The 20,476-nt window shown below is 34.3% G+C and overlaps 1 protein-coding gene across 1 annotated transcript; it reads left to right on the top strand.

Moving 5' to 3' along the window:
- The first annotated feature begins 18,570 nt into the window (after nucleotides 1-18,570).
- LOC125863938 (uncharacterized) lies at nucleotides 18,571-19,119 on the top strand. The gene has a single exon (XM_049543903.1). The coding sequence runs from the start codon at nucleotides 18,571-18,573 to the stop codon at nucleotides 19,117-19,119; it is 549 nt and encodes a 182-aa protein (XP_049399860.1).
- The last annotated feature ends 1,357 nt before the right edge of the window (nucleotides 19,120-20,476 follow it).

Below are 20,476 nucleotides of genomic sequence, written 5' to 3'. Positions count from 1 at the left end.
GTTATGGTGGATAGACCAACAAATGCAACAATTATTGGAAGTAGATGGGTGTACTCAATCAAAATAAAAGTTGATGGATCCCTAGATCAATACAAGGCAAGATTGGTAGCTCAAGGATAAAGAAGGAATATGGAATCAACTACGATGAAGCATTTGTTGTAGTAGCTAAGATGACAACAATACGTATATTGGTAGCTTTAGCATCATTAAAAGGTTGGGAGTTGCATCAAATGGACGTCAAGAATGCTTTCTTGCATGAAGAGTTGCAAGAAGTTGTCAACATGAATCTGTCACTCCCCGAGCCTACAGCCTGGACGTGGCCGGCACTCGAAGACCATTGCTGGCCCCCAAGCGAATCCTTGGCCTGGCTTTCTTAACTCAGAGGAAACTTAACACGACAGAACCTCAATGCAATGCAAGGTTATAAAACAACCTAACTGATAAAAATATGGCCAAAATGGCAACTCAAGTCCCAAAATAGAATATTTACATATATACATAGATGAGAGACTCAAAACCAACTGAGATGGATGTTGGGACAGACCCCACAACATCCTAATAAAACAAAACTAATAGAACAAAATAATTGAGTCCTCCGGAATGCAAAGAGGCTCACCACTAACTCTGAAGTACTCAACTGGATCAACGGCAAACCGGATGCTGGCCCTGGGTACCTGTGTCTGCATCATAATAAGATGCAGGCCAACTGGCATCAGTACATTGAATGTACGAGTATGCGAGCTGGAAAGCTAAACCACAACTTAAGCTTAGATGGAGTACAAAGGAACTCTTACCTTGGCTCTGTTCAACTCATGAATAACTAAACTCAATATATAAAGCAATAAGACACATGCAATATATAAAGCTTGTAAAATAATGTAAACAACTTAGTTCATTAAAGATAAAACGATAACAAACTCAACTTTACTTATATAAAAGTAATATAACTTTAGTGGGAGATTCTTTAACCGACAATCACCACTATGAGCCCTAGTGGTGATACAACGTTTTACCTCACGTTGCCCAAGGACCATCCTATACCTTGCCGTGATATAGGAAGCTATCTTTACTAAGTGGATCCACTAGCTTAACTTTATGGATTCATCTAAAAAGTATGACCCGTTAACTCCCATGTTGGTGCATGGTTCGTATGGAGAGTTGAATTTATATGAACTTGTGTCCTTAATTCGGTGCTCAAGACTACTCCCAAAAATACTTAGCTCATAAGTGTTTTAAACACATCTTCCTTTATTTGAGATAATTACTCAAAACTTTGCCCCAAGGCTCACTTGGAAACAATGTTCCTTTTTCTTGAAAACTAGCCCAAAGGCTCTTTTGGAATCATAGTTCCTTTCTTACTCAAATGTAAAAACATTTGGAAACTTCTTTGGGAATACATAATTCCCTAATAACTTTTGAGAAATGAACTCAACTTTAAAGTCTTGACTTAACTTGAAACTTGAGCCTTAAAATGAAGTTAAAAAATTCAACAAAGACTCTTGGAAAGCTTTAAAGACTTGCTCTGACTCCCTTCTTTAACTTCTAACTCAACTCTTAACTTCACTTGACTTGGAAACTAACTCTCCTTCAATTGGAATCATGAATTCAAGGTGTTTGATCACGTGTTATGGACGAGTTCTTGACGTTTAAACGTACCTTGGAGTGTTGGAAACAACTAGGGAACATAGGTACAACACCTAGGAGCATGTATGAGAAAGTGGGGAAGGAATGGGAAGACTTGGCGCTCTGAGAGGCGCGGAGCGCCAGACCTCAAACTTCAGAGGGGTCTGGTTGGGGCTCTGGTAGGGGCGCCGCCCCAGGGGCTGGACCTCAGAGTCCCTCTTGGGGCGTGCTGACTAGCGCGACGCCCCAACCCTTTTCCCCGAAAACTCAACTTTTCTCCTCCTTTTCTCCACCTTTTCTCCAACTGTAAACCTTCTAAACTTCAAAGCTTTATCCCCCAAACACTTAGGATCATCAAAACCCTTAACATACACTAGATTCATCTCAAAAACACCACCGGAAACATACACCAAACCAACAAGAACTACAACACAACACAACTACAACTTCAACAAACATATTCAATCTTTTCTCAAAATTAAACGAGCTTGGCGTGTCGGGGAAAGAACCAACCCAACACTATGAACTCACATACCTTAATAGGGATCACCCCCGAAGAAAACCACGACGATCTTTACGAAGTTTGGTTCTTCATCTCCTTTCTCTCCTTTTCTCTCAAGAACCCTAACTCTTACTCTTTTAAAAAAGGAAAAAACTGATCAAAAATCAGTCTTACACCTTAATATATATCCAAAAACAAGGCTAGGGAAAAGACCAAAATACCCTTACAATTTCCGGACGGATTCCCTGCCAACTGCCCAACTTTCAAAGGGCATAACTCGCTCATACGAACTCAGAAACGAGCAAACTCGATGGCGTTGGAAAGACCAATCCACAAAATTTGCAACCATAACTGGAACCACACCTAGATCATTCTGAGCTAGGAGTTATAACTGTTCAAAGTTGGCCTAAAATTCATTATATTTTCATACTTAACCAAAATTTTCAGATTAATAATTCTTTCCAAAAAGACTATTTCCAAGTTTAAAGCTTCTTCCTAGTCCCCAACTTGCAAGATGTCACAGAATCCACCACCATGTTACAAATTTTTTAATCTAAATCAGGTGTGTCTTCTTAATAAATATCTCTATGGATTAAAATAGGCTCCTTGCTCTTGGTTTGAAAAGTTCTGCACTACAATCCTAGGTGCTGATTTTACTTAGAGCAACTCAGATTACTCATTATGTTTACGTCAGTCTACCTCAAGTATTACTATTCTTCTCCTTTATGTGGATGATATAATTATCAGAGGAAACGATGAAGTCTGAATCTCTCAATTGAAAAATCTCCTACACTCCTCGTTCAAGATGAATGACCTAAGAAAGCTAACAATTTATTTTGGGTTTGAAGGTATGTTACGAAAAAGAAGTCATATGATTGAGTCAACAAAAGTATGCAGAAAATCTAGTTCAGTTATCTAATCTTATGGTTCATAAGAAGGTCCATACACCAATGGTAGCGAATACAAAATACAAAAAAGAGGAAGGAGGGATATTTGGGGATCAGACCTTGTATATGAGTCATCCTGATACTCCTTATGCAGTACATGTGTTAAGTCAATTTGTTACCATGCCTTACAAGATACACTACACAGCTTTACTCAGGGTTATTAGATACATAAAAGGTACTGTGAATAGAAGTCTCTTATTCCCATCATCTTCATCTTTGGTCATAGTAGGATACTAATGCAGATTGTGTAGGATGCCCTAACTCAAGACGATCCACTATAGGTTGGTGCATGATCCTCAGCTCGTGTATGATATCTTGGAAGTGCAAGAAACAACCTCAAACATCGAAATTATCTACAGAAGCAGAGTATAAAAGTATGTCTGCTGCATGCTCTGAAATTATTTGGCTACAAAGGTTGTTATCAGAACTCGACATCAAAATGGAAGCATCAACCACATTGTATGGAGAAATCAGTAGTGTAATCAGAATAGAAACGAACCTCGTTCATCATGAAAATACCAAGCACATAGATGTAGACTATCACTAAATAAGAGAACTGGTCGAACATCAAAGTATTAACCTGAAGTATATATCCTCTAAAGATCAATTGACTGATTTATTTACAAAGGTCATGTTAAGAAATAGACACAATTATCTTTTGTCCAAACTCATGCTTTGTGATACTCGTCATTAGTTTGAGGGAGGGTGTTGACTTTACCTTATTTATCAACCCCAAATAAGACTTCTCCCAAAATCAGGGATCTCCAATTATGGCTAACAGTCACTAGCTTAAAATCAACAGCCAATAAGGACTCTTAATCCTTGTATATATTCTCTTGTAAATCATACAGTTTGATCAAGAAACATATTACAATTCTTTCATTTCCAGAAGTTCTAAGTTTCCATCATTATTTAACTAAGAACGGGTGCGATGTGCCTGTTGACGTGTGGGATGCAATTGAGGAGAATATCCCTAAGAAGAATGAAGATGGAAGTAATTGCTTAAGGAAGTTGTACAACGATGACTTTTCTCTTTTCTGCATCGAATTGTTCAATAGTCGCGGATTGGGCGTTGATGATGAAATTGGGCTATAGTTGGATCCTAGATCTTCAAGTTTAATGTTCAAATTAATTTCTTAGGTTCGTCATTAGTGAAAGGTCCAAAAATTTAGGACCAAAAATAACACACCATAGTCTTTTGGTTAGTATTACTCTTTCATATAGTTTTAATAGCGAAAGATTGGAATATTTGCTCTATGGAGTATAATGAATCTTGAAGTTCCCAATTTAGTCTGTGCAATCCCCTTTTGGTACTTGTTTTTTTATTCTTTATTATTGTAGTGCTAATGTAGTTCTGGGAGTTCTGTCAACCCCTAATAATTTAGATATGAAAATTCGCAAAGAAATAATAGTATCCTCTGTGTCTTCCAAACATAGAAGATAGAGCTGATTTATAACACAGTCGTAGCTTTGCAAAGTTTGTTTTCTCCACTGATTGATTTCTCCTCTAAGTTGCAAACAAGAATGGATACCTTTATGGTAAGTTCTCCAACACGTGCCAAAACATAAGTCTCTCAGCGATAATTTGAAAAGGAGGTAAGACATATTCAATTGTGATCCAAGAACCGATTCATTTGCTGGTTTATGAGGAAAAAGGCAACCTAGGTCATGTTTTGTGCACTGAAAGTACTGACAGCAAAAAGTATCAGGATATGTTGATCTAGAACAGTCGTAACTCTCCATGTCAAGCCTTATAATATATCTTGGAAAGAGTTTCTTTGCACCATCAATTTGTATAACTTAGAATGCTATTCAAAAGCATTTGATCTTACTGACACTAAATGTCCTATCCCGTATCAATTGTTATGTATGTGAGGGAAAAGAAACATACATTTTGCCCTGATCGGATAGCTCGGTGGTCAAGAGGTCAAAATTCCAAAACAGGGGTGGCGATACATCTATTGTTCAATTAGACGATAGGTATCAACTTCTATGTATGTGAGGTGATAGCAAATACTTCTACAAAGAAGATTATACTCACAACAAATACCCAAGATACAAACCTAACATTATCCGATTTCACGCACGAACTCACTAGTAGAAGGTTTGAAGCAAAAGGAGCAGAGTATGTCCCCCACCTTTACTAAGAGAGAATTGATAGACAATTGAGGTTAGCAAAAAAAGAATTACCAGAAGGTTCAGACCCAATAGTCTAGTTGCACAGGTTTTCGGATTGTTGGATGGTTGAGGTGAAAAGTCCACTTGAAATATAAAGATGAAAAAATTAGCATCAGAAGTAAACTTTGGGTATTGGAGTAAATCCTTCTTCAGGTAAGGAAAAATAAATCCCTTTGTTTAGTGCACCAGACTTCCCTTTTATGTTGTTGCTATTACATTTACTTGTGATTGTTCATATAAAGTTTTCCATCGCAACAGTTAGTATATTATTTGTTTCCTTCGGAATCTAGAACTAACTATTCAGAGCAATAGTATCTAACAATTATTGTTTGTTTCCTTCGGAGTCTAGAACTAACTATTCAGAGACTAACTATTCGGAACAATAGTATCTAGCAATCATACATTATTTGGACAAAAACTCATTGTTCGCATGACTATCAAAAATGACCTATTTATTCTATGTGAAAACTCCATATTAGTTGAGGGGCGTATTAGTAGCATCAACACCACTCCGGTAGACTTTGAGAAGCGGAAGAAATTGTTGGAGTTCTATGAAAGAGTCTCGAAAGCCAGGATGAATTCTTGCAAGGCTTGTTGAGCTTCTCCATGTGACACAGATTGCAGAAACATTGCAGTTTCATACGACTAGGAGGAGTGACCCAGATGTGCCGCTTGGATTGTGTATAGATATTGATTCATTCACACTATAATTTTCCGCAGGAGAGATGTTGCATTGCAAGATCACTAATGACTTAGACCGCTACCTATTGTATAAAACATCTATATTCAATTGGACATGAAAAACTACACTTCTTTAAGATGATATTGGAGAAAAACTCCAATGAAGACACCAAGTTCCTTACAGGGATAAATGTAATGCCTTAGAAATTGATACTTGTGTCATCAAAAAGTTACCATCAATCAGTAAATTGATACTTTTGTCAAATAATATAACTGAGAAAATTGGACAGAGATTAAGACAACTGATTTTGTAGCAATATAGAGTCTAAACTCTTTCAATCACCTGAAAACTTTTGCAATAGCACAACTGCAGAAGTATAATTGAAGTATCACGAAACTCATTAAATAATTGACTGAGAACTCAACGACTAGTATATACTAATTAGAGATCATAATAAGAACCAACAAACTTCAAATCCGCCTCTGGCTGCCATTGAAAATATTAGCTAATAACTAGAGCAAATGAAACATTGGAGAAGAAAGGCAACATGAGTTGCTGACTTCGGAATTGTTGGGCATGTCCTTAAGTGACACATGTAGAACCTTCTGGACAAATACCTGCATTAATTACATTGGAAAAAAAATCATCTTCTGGAAGTCAAAATTCTTATTTGCACTAAAATGATGGCATTACCATAGAATGCTCATCTTGAGCCATTTATGCTGCCCTTCTAAGTTTGGCTAGTTCAGCCAGCACATTCTTGAGGGGAACTATCAGCTTACTCTTTTTAGTCTACAACTTTTCACAGCAGCATCAAACTAGTTTAATACAATGCTAAGTACACAAACTAAATAAAATGGTATAGACAGAGCACACCATTTGTTTTTTTATATAAATATACCACTAGACAGAGTGTCTAGTGGTGTTTTATTAATATAAAAAATATAAAAATCCTCAACAGGGATAAGTACAAGCAAGCGGGGCTAGGCCGTACATTTCCATTCCTAATAAGGTTATGAACCCCTACTAATTAACTAGCATGAAGAAAAAAAGAACTAGAGAGAACTATGTATTCTACGACCATCATTGAGTTAGTAACATACTCTATGATGATATTACAAATGCGGATGCTTAAATAATGCAAAAATATAATTTTTATCACTCTGTGTAAAAAAAATCAAAATTACTGATTTCAATAAACTTTGCAGAAACACGAAGTAACCAAAGTTTAATAAACCAGTAAGAATAGATGAACAGAAATTAATTGACAAAACTAAAATCTGTAAAAAACGTACCACAATCTGGAAAAACAGAATCAGAAAAAGATCAAGCCCATTGAATACACAGTGTCCCCCTTAAGGAAATTATTCCCCTCTAGTATCCGAGGTTTGATTTGGAATATGTCCTCCCAGGATAGAATGATCTCAATCACCAGTGTATTGATACCCAAAATGCTGGTGTCAGCGAACCACTCAACAACAGTAAAGTACACGAAGAAATTTTGTGCAGAAGAAGAAGAAGAAATCAGAAAAATTCGTAAGGAATAACTCTGAGGAATCAATGTATTTATAGGCAAGAGAAACTGGTTCCGAAAGGTTGCAATCCTTTCAGAATCCACACGACCATTCATGAAAGTTTGCAACCTTTCAAACGGTCATGGCTGTTTCTGAAAGTTGCAACCCTTTCAGAACAGTCACTTCCAACGGCGGGAAATTCAAATAAAACGGGAAACTTTGTCCAAAAAACAATCTCTCGATCGATTTTCCAAATCCGAAGCCGAGCCAAGCGAGCGACGACGACGACGGCGCGAGGGGGGTCCCTCTTTCCAACCCTTTTAACAATTAATAGGAGTGTTTTCATATTTAAACTCTCCTATTTTTCTTTCCACCACCGATGAGGGACAAATGTCTTTTCCATAAAGCATAAGAGGACTTTTCAACTTCTCAACTTTCCAAGTTCCAAACTTTTTCAAGTTCCTCTTTCATTTTCCCTCCATTTCCCATTAACTCTTGCTACATACCCAACAATAAACGCCAAGAAGAAAGTTGTGTTATCAACATCAACCTTCCTTTTACAAATGTATGACCAAAATAACACTTTATAATGGCGATTAATGAAAATATGCATATTAGGAAGAGAAAAAATCTAGTAATAATTAATGTTCAAATTAATTTCTCAAGTTCGCCATACAATTTTGCACTTCTCAACAAATATAATTTGTTTTCTTATTCTAAGCGAGTATTCAATTTTGGGTAATGAAAAACTTGTTTTCATACAATACTTGTTGTTAGTGTTGTCAGACACCTAAGAACCAATGATGAAATCATTCTACAAAAGATCGACACTGGAAACAAATTTGAAACCAAAAGCAATAATTCCCATTCCTCCTTAAGTTAAACTAACAGCAATAGTTGTCCCACTCATATCTTAGCCCTTTGTGTAGAAATGAGCATAAACCATCTTCATCGTCGAAGGAAATAATTTAAGAAACAAATCTTGTTTCCTCCCATCTTTTGTTAGTTTGAACATATATAGAAGGTTCTTTAAGAAATTGATTATAGATTTTATCGCCCCTTGTCTAGTCAATCGTAAAATTCAATTAATAGCAGCCCCAACACCCTAATGATCTATTGAACTATCAATATCCATAATATGGAGTCCATACTTTCAATGAGGGAACAAGAGAAAATACTTCATCAACACATTCCAAGCGAAATTTGGCAATCATGCAGAGCTACATCCATACAACAATGAAATATGAAAATATCGCCTCACATCACATGTAAAATATCAACGTATTAACAGGTCGAAATCTTCAATACCTCCCCATCAGAGACACCATCCTGTTTTAGAGGCATGATCTGAGTTAAATGAAAACCAGCACTAGAAAAATTTTAAGAGACAGTTATAGCAAGAAGTTCTCTTTTTATTTGAATAATTAAAGGTCTCAAGGATACTCGAGTATTTGTTTAACAACCTGGGCATTATCATAAAGCATGTTAGTTTAAATAAATTCCAATCCCTTGTCAAATGAATTGGTACCAAACAAAGTCAAAGCTTAGCTCTTATCACAAGAAGGAAGCAAAACAGACAAGAAAAATGTAGAGAGACAAACATGCACTCTCTTACGCAGGTGGTTCTATAGAAAATGCCACCATTCTCTCTTGGAACCCTTACAAAATATCAATAACTTCACAATCACTTAGGCATGTTGTATTTTTCGGAATATCTAGATAAAAATGAAGAGATTCCTAGAATTAAAATTAGAATAGAGTTGACCTCATATTGTAATTAGCCATTGTTACTTTAAGATTTCCTTTAAGCAATAATGGCAATGAAATGCCCACTAACACTAAATTCACATAGTGCATACATTACAACTCACATGATATTGTGCGAATAAAGTTTAGACCTATAATTATGCTATTCCATAAAAATTACATGTCTTTCATATATTCCATCCAAAATACACAAGGTACTATTTTAACAGCTAATCCATTTAAATTTTAACCCTTAGATTGGCAGCGCTTGGTGGCTTAACAAATTATTAGTTCTTATTTCTCCTATCTTGCTTAAAAATTCTGAAGCCAAAGGAGCAAGAGTAAAATGATGTGTCTATAGCTCAAAAAGATAGAAAAGGAAGAAAATCACAACAATGGCACCAAAACTTTACATTAGAAATAAATTATTATTTCATGTTGAAGCTGTAAAAGAGAATAATTAGTGGAAGAAAACCTTGCTCAAGTCTCGGCTCCAAAGGATCAGGTGCTTTCGATTTGCCTGAATCACCTAGGAAATTGATGACAATATACATATCATGAAGAGAGCAACTCAAGCAATAATTATGGCCAACAATGAAAGAACGTCACAAAAATCACACTTGTGTATGAAAGTATAACCTTTGAAAGATGGTACTTCAACTTTTACATTCAATTTTGTGTCTATAGCTCAAAAAAGTTACCAAAATTACATTTTCATGTTGAACATGTAAAAGAGAATCATGAATGAAAGAATACCTTGCTCAAGTTTCACCTTCAAAGTATGAGGTGCTTTCACTTCACTCGAATCACCTAGGCAATTAATGAAAATACGCATATCAGGAAGAGAAAAACTCCAGTAATAATTAAGACCAACCACGAAAAAACATGACCAAAATCACACTTTATATGAAAGTCTAACATTTGAAAGATGGTAATTCAACTTTTACATTCTATTTTGTCTATTGCTCAAAAAAGTTAGAAATTATAACAGTTGGCACCAAACTTATATTTTCATGTTGAAGAGGTAAAAGAGAATCAAGAATGAAAGAATAACTTGCTCAAGTTTCACCTTCAAAGGATGAGGTGTTTTCACTTCAGTTGAATAACCTAAGCAATTATTGCCAATATGCATATCAGGAAGAGAAAAACTCCAGTAATAATTAAGACCAACCACAAAAAAACATGACCAAAATCACACTTAATATAAAGTTTAACATTTGAAAGATGGTACTTCAACTTTTACATTCGACTTTATGTCTATGGCTCAAAAAAGTTAGAAAATCATAACAATTGGCACCAAAATTATATTTTCATGTTGAATCTGTAAAAGAGAATCAGGAATGAAAGAATACCTTGGTCAAGTTCACCTTCAAAAGATGAGGTGCTCTCACTTCGCTCGAATCACCTAGGCAATTAATGACGATAGGATTATCAGGAAGAGAAAAACTCTAGTAATAATTAAGACCAACCACGAAAAAATATGACCAAAATCACACTTTATATGTGTTACAGAATGTATATACGTATCTTTCTTGATATTGTACAAAGCTATAGATAGATAGCATATCTTTAGGATTTCCTCTTTATTTCTTTCCTTAATTAACTTCTAATATTATTGTATTTATACATGTTTACCTATTGAATAAGACACAAGTTATTCTCTAGAATTCATTGCACATGGTATCAGAGCATAACCGGAATTGTGAGACTTGAAGTGGTGGTTCTCGAGCCTCACCACTGGTGGTTGCCGAAATTAGTAGCTTCCATTTTTTTGGTTCATGTGACTTCACCACTGGTGGTCTGTCTTACTGATTTCACGTTGCCTTAAGATTCCCAGTTGATTTATGGTGGCTTTCTTATCATTGGACCACATTTTGAAGATGTAACATCAAGATCCAGGTTCTGCAATCTTTCTTTTGGTGATACTTTAGTTTGAATTCCTTTCTTTGTTGCTGTTTGGTCTGTTTTGAACCAGACTACTGTCTGATATTTGTTGCTGCTGGTTCAAATTTCCTCTCTGTTGCTTGATTGGCTTTCTGTCCGGAGCCTTTGGCTATTCATATTTTAGTTTCTTGTTACTCTGTGAACTACTGGGTATGGGCTATTTGGTTTTCTCTGGTTTTCTCTACTTGAGTTGAGCCATTTTGTGATGTTGATTATTCCCTTGTTAAAACCTTTATATTGGGAGTTTTGGTGATTTCTCTGTTAATTTGCGTTGATATTATGAGAATGAATGACAATAAGGGAGAATAATGGAAGAGTTTAGATAAGTGTAATAGTAAGGTTGATGTTGCTCATTGGCCATCATCGGATAAATGATGAGTGGTTAGTGTACCAAGTTACCAGGGCCATACCAGAACGATCAAATGATGTTTCTCATATATTGCCTGATTTTTCAATTGAACCCCAATCCACTATTGTGCCTTCAGCGCCAGTTCCATTAGCTCCAATAAGACCGCCCGTTGTTCAAGTTTACTCTAGGAGGCGGGAGACTAATGGTACCTATGTTGCACCAGCTCCTTCGACATCAGATCCTCCTCCAAGTGATCCTACATAAAATAATGACCTTCCTATTGCTCTTCACAAAGGTACACACAGTTGCAAATCCATTTATTCGTTTGGTAATTTTGTTTCCTACGGTCAGTTATCTCCTGCATCTAGATCTTTGATTGTATCTCTGGACTCTATAACTGTACCCAAAACTGTTAAGGAGGCATTGAATCATCCTGGATGGTCTAAAGCAATGCTTGAGGAATATATGCCTTACAGGAAAATCACACATGGGATCTGGTAGACTTACCTAGTGGAAAGAAAGCTGTGGGAAGCAAGTGGGTATTCACAGTCAAAGTTAATTTAGATGGCTCTGTGGCAAGACTTAAGGCCATACTTGTGGCCAAAGGGTATGCTCAGACTTATGGGGTGGATTATTCAGACACCTTCTCTCCGGTTGCCAAACTCACTTCTGTCCGCTTGTTCATTTCTCTAGCTGCTTCTAAGAATTTGCCATTACATCAGTTGGATATTAAGAATGCATTCCTTTATGGTGATCTCCACGAAGAGGATAATATGGAGAAACCGCATGGTTTTATTGCTCAGGGGGAGTATGGAAAGGTTTGTCACTTGAAGAAGTCCTTGTATGGCTTGAAATAGAGTCCTCGAGCTTGGTTTGGAAAATTTAGCGAGGTAGTTCAGGAGTTTGGATTGAGAAAGAGCAAATGTGATCATTCAGTCTTTTACAGGCAATCTGTTGCTGGAACTATTCTCCTTGTCGTATATGTCTATGACATTGTCATTAGTGGAAGTGATTTTACAGGTATCTCTTCTCTCAAGTCTTTCTTACATACTAAGTTTCATACAAAAGACTTGGGACAACTTAAATACTTCTTGGGAATAGAAGTATCTAGAAGCAAGAAGGGTATTTTTCTATGTCAGGGAAAGTATATTCTTGACCTACTGGCAGAAACTGTAAAGTTGGCTGCCAAACCTTGCAGTACTCCAATGGTTCCTACTGTGCATCTTATGAAAGATGATGACTATCCATTTGAAGATCCATAAAGGTACAGAAAGTTGGTTGGGAAATTAAATTATCTCATTGTGACTCGTCCTGATATCGCCTTTGCAGTAAGTGTGGTTAGTCAGTTCATGTCCACACCCAGAGTCAGACATTGGGAAGCTTTAGAACAAATCTTATATTATTTAAAAGAAGCCCCTGGACTCGGTATATTGTATAGCAATCATGGACACTATCACATTGAGTGTTTCACAGATGCAGATTGGGCTGGATAAAAGATTGATCGAAGATATACTACTAATTATTGTGTTTTTGTTGGTGGAAACTTGGTGTCATGGAAAAGTAAGAAACAAAACGTTGTATCTCGGTCCAGTGCAGAATCTGAGTATAGAGCAATGGCACATTCTACATGTGAAATCACGTGGATACATCATCTTTTAACTGAAATTGGATTGAGGCATTCTACTTCATCAAAACTTTGGTGTGATAATGAAATTGCGCTTCATATTGCTTCAAATCCGGTGTATCATGAAAGAACAAAACATATTGAGGTTGATTGTCATTTTATTCGTGAGAAAATTCAGGAAAACTTGATATCTACGGGCTACGTGAAAACATGAGAACATGTAGCTGATTTTTTCACGAAGGCATTGCATGGAGATCGAGTAGATTACCTTCGTAACAAGCTGGGCATGATCAATATACATGCTCCAGCTTGAGGGGGAGTGTTACAGAATGTATATAGATATCTTTCTTGATATTGTACAAAGCTATAGATAGAGAGCATATCTTTAGGATTTCCTCTTTGTTTCTTTCCTTAGTTGGCTTCTAATATTATTGTATTTATACATGTTTACTTATTGAATAAGACACAAGTTATTCTCTCCAATTTCTTGCATAATATGAAAGTCTAACATTTGGAAGATGGTACTTCAACTTTTACATTCGATTTTGTGTCTATAGCTCAAAAATGTAAGACAATCATAACAATTGGCACCAAAATTATATTTTCATGTTGAAGCTGTAAAAGAAAATCAGTAGTGAAAGAATGATTACCTTGCTCAAGTTTTACCTTCAAAGAATGCGGTGCTTTTACTTTGCCCGAATCACCTAGGCAATTAATGACAATATGCATATCAGGAAGAGAACCATTCCAGTAACAATTAAGGCCAATTAAAAGAACTTGACCCAAATCACACTTGTATATGAAAATCTTAACATTTGAAAGATGGTACATCAGATTTTCCATTTGATTTTGTTGAATTGGTAACGAGCGATACTAGTCAAGGTTAGACACCGAGTACTCCTCAATAACATTATTTAGGTAGCAGAAGAATGATTGAATAACACATAGTCAAAACATGGTTAACAAGCATAATCAATTATGGATCCCCATTTATGACAACTAAAGCATGGAAAGCTCATGGATATCACTGTTGAAGGGAATGTACTTACCATCAGAGCAATCCTTTTTGTCCAAATTTAACATCTTAAACTGTATATCCTGTTATAGTCAAATACTGGGATATATGGAGTAACATTTTTGGTTTATTTATTGTTATAAACGAATAATAAATGAATTAATAACTCAACAATAGTCGCTAGGGGTCTGAGTTACAATGGAAAGTTTGTATAAGAATTATAGATTCAGAATTTTCATGAAAGGGGTTTGAATCATCTATAAACAATATAATTTTTTACCTAAGGAAATTCAACATCTCTATATATACATAAAATAACAAAAAACAAAATGTGATCTCATAAAATTTACATAGAATATCAAAAAACTTCACCATATTAGTTAGTGGTTTGAGGAAAAAATGAACAAAGAAAATAAAAGTAGAACCGACATATGAGGATACCTATTGAATTTCTGTCATCCAATGATGAAATCATGACGCATTCTTGATAATAATTTATATAATATGTTTAATGAGAAAAATTCAATATAATTCATCATTAGTGTTAATTGTCACTCCCTCTGTCCAACAAAAGTTGTCCGCTATTTACTTGACACACCCCTTAAGAAACAATAAATAATAGCAGTAATATTACTATTGTACCCTTTGACTTCATTAAATTTAATTATTTGAAAAATGTGTTAGATGATAAATAGCTTTTAATAGAAAGGGTAAAATAGACGCAAAAGGTAAATTATCTCTTGATTTTCTAAATTGGACAACTATTTTTAGTATAGTGGACAACTATTGTTGGACGAAGGGAGTACTAGATGGTGGAAAACAAAAGGTTTGACAACATTTAGCAATTATTTAATATTTAATAGACTTTCATTAAGTTACATAACTATTAATTTTTCTTTAATTAATTGTCTATATTCATCAGAAATGTGAGAAGTTTTGCATGTTATTAACAAATATCATTCTTATTATTAGGGTACACTAAATACATGATTGGAAGAAATATGTTGAAGGAAAAATTCAACTTGCAATAAAATTATTTTATTCAAAAGTTTACCAATAAATTAACCATAGTTATTTTTATTTTCTTTTACATATTAATCATATGTTATTAACTGGTCACTGTGTAACTTACAAAATGAATATGGTCAATTTATGACTCTTTAGCTTGCAATTAAGTTAGGAGATGAAAAGAATGTGAAATATTTTTAATAATTAATATTTAACTTATTCGATATGTCATAACATTTTGAATTAGAATAGGGGTAAAATGATACCTCAATTTGTAACTTTGTGGCTTCCACTTTTAGTATAACTAGTTTTTTGACACGTGCGTTGCACGTGATTACTTATTCCAAAAATATATGTTATAGTAACTAGTTGCTTGTTTAAGTGAAGATTTGAATAATAAGCTTAACAAAAAACAATATTGCAAATTCTTTTGTGAACTTATTCATGCAAATCTATGAAGATAGTCAATGAAAAATCTTATTAGTTAAATGCAACAATATATATATTTATTTCAATTTGATGAGGTTCAATCATATAATTAGTCTTATCTCACTAATATTATCTTATATACATTTTTTGTTTTGTATTTTTCTTGTCATCTAACTAGATGTGCTTTGCATGTGTATTCCACATTAAATTGCTTAGATGTCATATGAGCATGTGAAGAAAACAACTACATTTTGTATATTCACATATTTTCACATTTGTTGTGATATATTTTTTTTAAGAACTCGAAACATTTTAAAATAATATATTTTGAAGTTAGAAGATTTGATTAATTTGATAATACATTTGTGACATATATAATACTTTAATTTAAATACAAATACCTACCCAAATATAAATATATATTTGCATTAATGAAAAATATTTATCTCATAAAATTAGATATTAAATAAATAATAAAACTTAAACTAATACAAACTTAAATTGGCGTCATTACAACTCATATGAACTTTTCTTTGTCCAAAATAGTGAAATATTAAGAAATAATAAATAAGTAAAACAAAAGGGCAATGTTATATTGTAATAACTATTTTGAAGCAAACTTCTGAGAGTCTAAATCACACAAGTAGCATTGATAAATAAAGACATTCTTTTTTCTTGAGCATCAAAAACAAATCGTGACAATTCTCTAAATTTTGGAAAAAAATATTTAGAAGCACATATCTACATCACAAAAGAAATTGTTAAAAGAAATAAATGATTTTAGACTACATCATGTTAACTTTGTATATTGGAACATTACATACTAATGTATATATTAAGCAAAAAAATAATTATTATATCATCAAAATTATTTTCCTCAAGTACTCGAGGTTATGGAATATACCCTCATCTTAGGATAGAGTGACTTACTTCATTAGAATAGTGGTACCTCATATTCCACTAAACTTCAAACTCACTCAAAGACAATAAATCACATAAAACAATTAAAATGCACGAAGAAGAAGAGTAGAAGATAAAAAATATTTTGGTGGAAATTTGAGAGGAAACCCCTCTATTTTTAGCCAACAAAGGGTTGTTTAAACAAATGTTTTTTGTGTCTTGTCATTCCGAGAAGTCACAACCCTTTGGAAAAGTCACAGCTTATTGAAAAAGTCACAACTCTTTGGAAAAGTCACAAATTATTGAAAAAGTCACAACTCATCGAAAAATCACAACCCTTTGAAAAAAGTCACAACTCATCGAAAAATGATATCACAAATTATTGAAAAAGTCACAACTCTTTGAAAAAGTCACAACTCATCGAAAAATCACAACCCTTTGAAAAAAGTCACAACTCATCGAAAAATGATAACACTTTGAAAAAAGTCACAACTTATCGGAAAAGTCACAACCTAAGTTACGAATATTATAGTAATTTAACATTCAAGTTACGAGTTCATGCTTTTAAGGTAATATAGATATAGATATAGCTATGATTTTGTTACGTGTATTGTCACATTATTTAATGTTTACATATTAAAAGTCTATTTGTCACGTGTATTGTCATATTATTTAATGTTTTCGTATTACGAGTCTATTTGTCATCAGTATTTTTATGCTTATTTACTATTTCATATTATGTGAATCTATTACTAGATTTACATATATATTGCTATATCGGTTAGCTATGTGTGACCTATGTGTCACCGGCTTGAGCCATGGAAGAAGTCACTAATGTTTGCACTAGGGTAGGCTATTTACATCACGTCCCTTGGCGTCAGGCCTTTCCCTGGACCACGTTAACACGGAATGACATTCCTTAAAAGACTTTCTTATGGGGGACAAAAAATCAAGGCCACTATATTTGGAGTACAACTTGTGAAATTTTCTGAAGTTCGATGACATATTTGTGCCTGTTCTCTTTAATAAATGACCTTTTAAAAAAAATCTTTTACATGTTTTACGTACCTTTCAGGAAACAGTATAATGATCCATTTCGAGCAAGCTGATAATCATATGAGAAATGTTTGACTACTACGATCTAAAATTATGTAAGTTATTACAAACATCAGACAATAGCATATTATGGTGTATCTAAGGTTGAGAAATATATGAGAAGACATTATTGCCAATCTAATATTAACCAGAAGGATAATTTTTCAAGGGTTATATTTTGGGCAATGTTCACAATGTAAATGGTAATCTATTTGCTAAATCACTCAAATAAATAAGAAAAAAATGACATAAATAGCCGTTTATCAAAATACTGACCCACAAATATATACTCTCACCAGTTTCGTGCCATCAAACACTGAAGAAGAAGCCTGCAATGTTAACAACACATCACGAGTAAGGACTCAAGAGCTAATAAAGATAGGCCCTCCCCTGATATTCAATTCGAATACTGCAAGGCACATTAGGAAAGAGATTACTCAGAAAGAACTTACTTTTGGATGTTGCAGATTCCATTTAGGAAGTTGAGTACTGATGACTATTCTCTATCCATCGTCAAATTGATCAAAGTTAATTTTCAATCTATTTTCGAAGGTTCATGATTAACGAATTCGTCCTATGATTGGAATATGTGGATTCTCAAATTTTTGTCTGCTTTTCTATACTTGTATTTGCAAGAAAAGATTCTCTGATACTTGTGCAAATGATTCAAGAATCACGACCAAAAGTTGGATTTTCCCATATAGTTACTTGAAAGTGTAAAAAATTCTACATCGTCAATGGATATTAGTTAAACTCATATTTTTTTCCACACTTCACTTAAGATAACAATCTTGGAATTATTATCTTGAATCTAAATGCCAAAATGACACATTGTTCCTATTTTATAACTCTTCTCTGAAATAAGTTTAAAATTTAAAAATAGTAATAATTTTCTCTGATTCCCGCTCAAAGTTTGAATAGAAACCCTAATTTGTGTCTTTACAAGGTGTTCCTGCCTCTCTCTTTTTCAGTGTTTTATTTTCTTGAATATTGTATACTTCCTTGGTTTCTTCGATGGCTGATCAAAGGCCTTTGCTTAGTATGAAGAAGACCTTCTTTTACAATTTCTTTCCATCAAAGGCTAAAGAAGAAGTTTGCAAAGTTAACCACACTCCACATGTAGTGACTCGAGAACTAGTGGAGATAAGGGACTTATACCCTGCCCCCAAAATCGATTTGCAAAACCCATGGCAGATCAAGAAAAAGATTACCTATGACGAGATCGTTGTTGGAATGCTGATGATTCCATTTTTTGAGATGTTTGAGTACATCCTTCGATACTGGACTTTGGACATGGCCAAAATTTTGGAGAACGGCTGCAGTGTGTGTGTTGACATGTGGGATGTAACTGAGGGGAATGTCCCTAAGAAGTATGAAGGTGGAAGTGTTTGGGTAAGGAAGGTGTACAGTGATGATTTTTCTCTTTGGTGCATCAAATTTTTCAAGGATCGCAGATTGGGCGATGGTGATGAAATTGGGCTTTATTGGGATACTAGATTTTCTTGTATAGTGTTCAAATTGCTTTCTCATGTTGGTTCTCAGTGGAAAGGTCCAATAATTTAGGACCAGAAACAATAGCTGAAGACACAATTATGAAATTGGAATTCATGAAGTTCCCAATTTATTCTGCGCAATCCCTTTTTGCACTTGTGTTTTCATTCCCCATTAGTATAGTGTTCTTTTAAGTTTGTATAATAGTTTAGATAATTGTGATGTTCTTTGTCAACCTAGAAATAAGCTTAATGTGAGAAATAAGTTGATATACTTACAAAAAATGACTGGAAATAAGGACCTAACATGACCTAATTAAGGACCCCATTTTGGCACACCTTCAATGGTACAAGTTTACCCCTTAATTATAGATGGATTTCGTACGATAGAGTGCAGTAAATAAGATATCTATAGAAAATAAGAGTACAAAGTACTAGGGAATGTTTGAATAAAGGAATGTGATTTCTAAATTGAACAGAGATATATTAAGTTAAGACAACTAATTTTGTATCAATTTAAGGTCTAAGCTCTTTCAATCATCTGCCTTGTGTAATTTTCTGAAGTTCGATAGTGTATTTAGCCTTTTCCCTTTAATAAATGACCTTTTTTTTAAAAAAAATCTCATAAACAATTATGTACTGATGTGCCGCAAGTTATAAAAGCTTATTCTAAGAGACCAAATAAACAATTAAAAGACTTAATAATTGTCTGGTTGTTTATGTAGAGAAGGAGCAAGGCAATTAAAAGAGGGTGTTCAAGAAAAGGAAAAGGGAATTCTGGGAGAGCTCTAGCCTCTCAAATGTCTAGAAAGGTTGTGATCTAGTAAATTGTAGATTATGTATTATATAACTAAAATTCATTCATGTCTTAGGATGAAATTTGTGGTATTGGCAGTGTCCTAGTGAAATTATGTATTATATAACTAAAATCCATTCCTTTATTTACTATTTCAGCTATAAAGTCTATCAATTTGGTATTAAACAACAACTTTCAAGGATGGTGAGTAGAATGGAGAGACAAGTCGAATAAGTGGAGACTAATTTGACAGGGGTAAGAGAAGACGTCAAAAAACTGGAAGGATGGTTTCAAGAAATAAAAGAGTCTCTTGTGAGAATTGAACCGCATGGAAGAACCATGATGGGAGAAGCATCCCTTTCTCAAACTAGATTCATCGGAAACTAAGAAGAGGGAAGTGATGTCAACTTGGCTGGAGAAAAAAATGGGAATTTTTTTTTGAAATCACAACTACCAGTTTTCGAAGGAGAGAATCCTTTAGGATGGATTTTCAAAGTGGAACGGCATTTTGGGGTAAATGAAATTTTTGAAGCGGAAAGATTACATGCAGCAGGTGTTTATTTGGAAGGAAAGGCCTTAAATTGCTATTATTGGATAGGGTTTCGGCAACCAATATTAACCTGGGAAAACATTA

The sequence above is a fragment of the Solanum stenotomum genome, chromosome 5 (assembly GCF_019186545.1).
Source record: "Solanum stenotomum isolate F172 chromosome 5, ASM1918654v1, whole genome shotgun sequence".
Lineage (NCBI taxonomy): Eukaryota > Viridiplantae > Streptophyta > Magnoliopsida > Solanales > Solanaceae > Solanum > Solanum stenotomum.
Note: the sequence above shows the minus strand (reverse complement) of the source record. Positions and strands in the feature narration are given on the sequence as shown.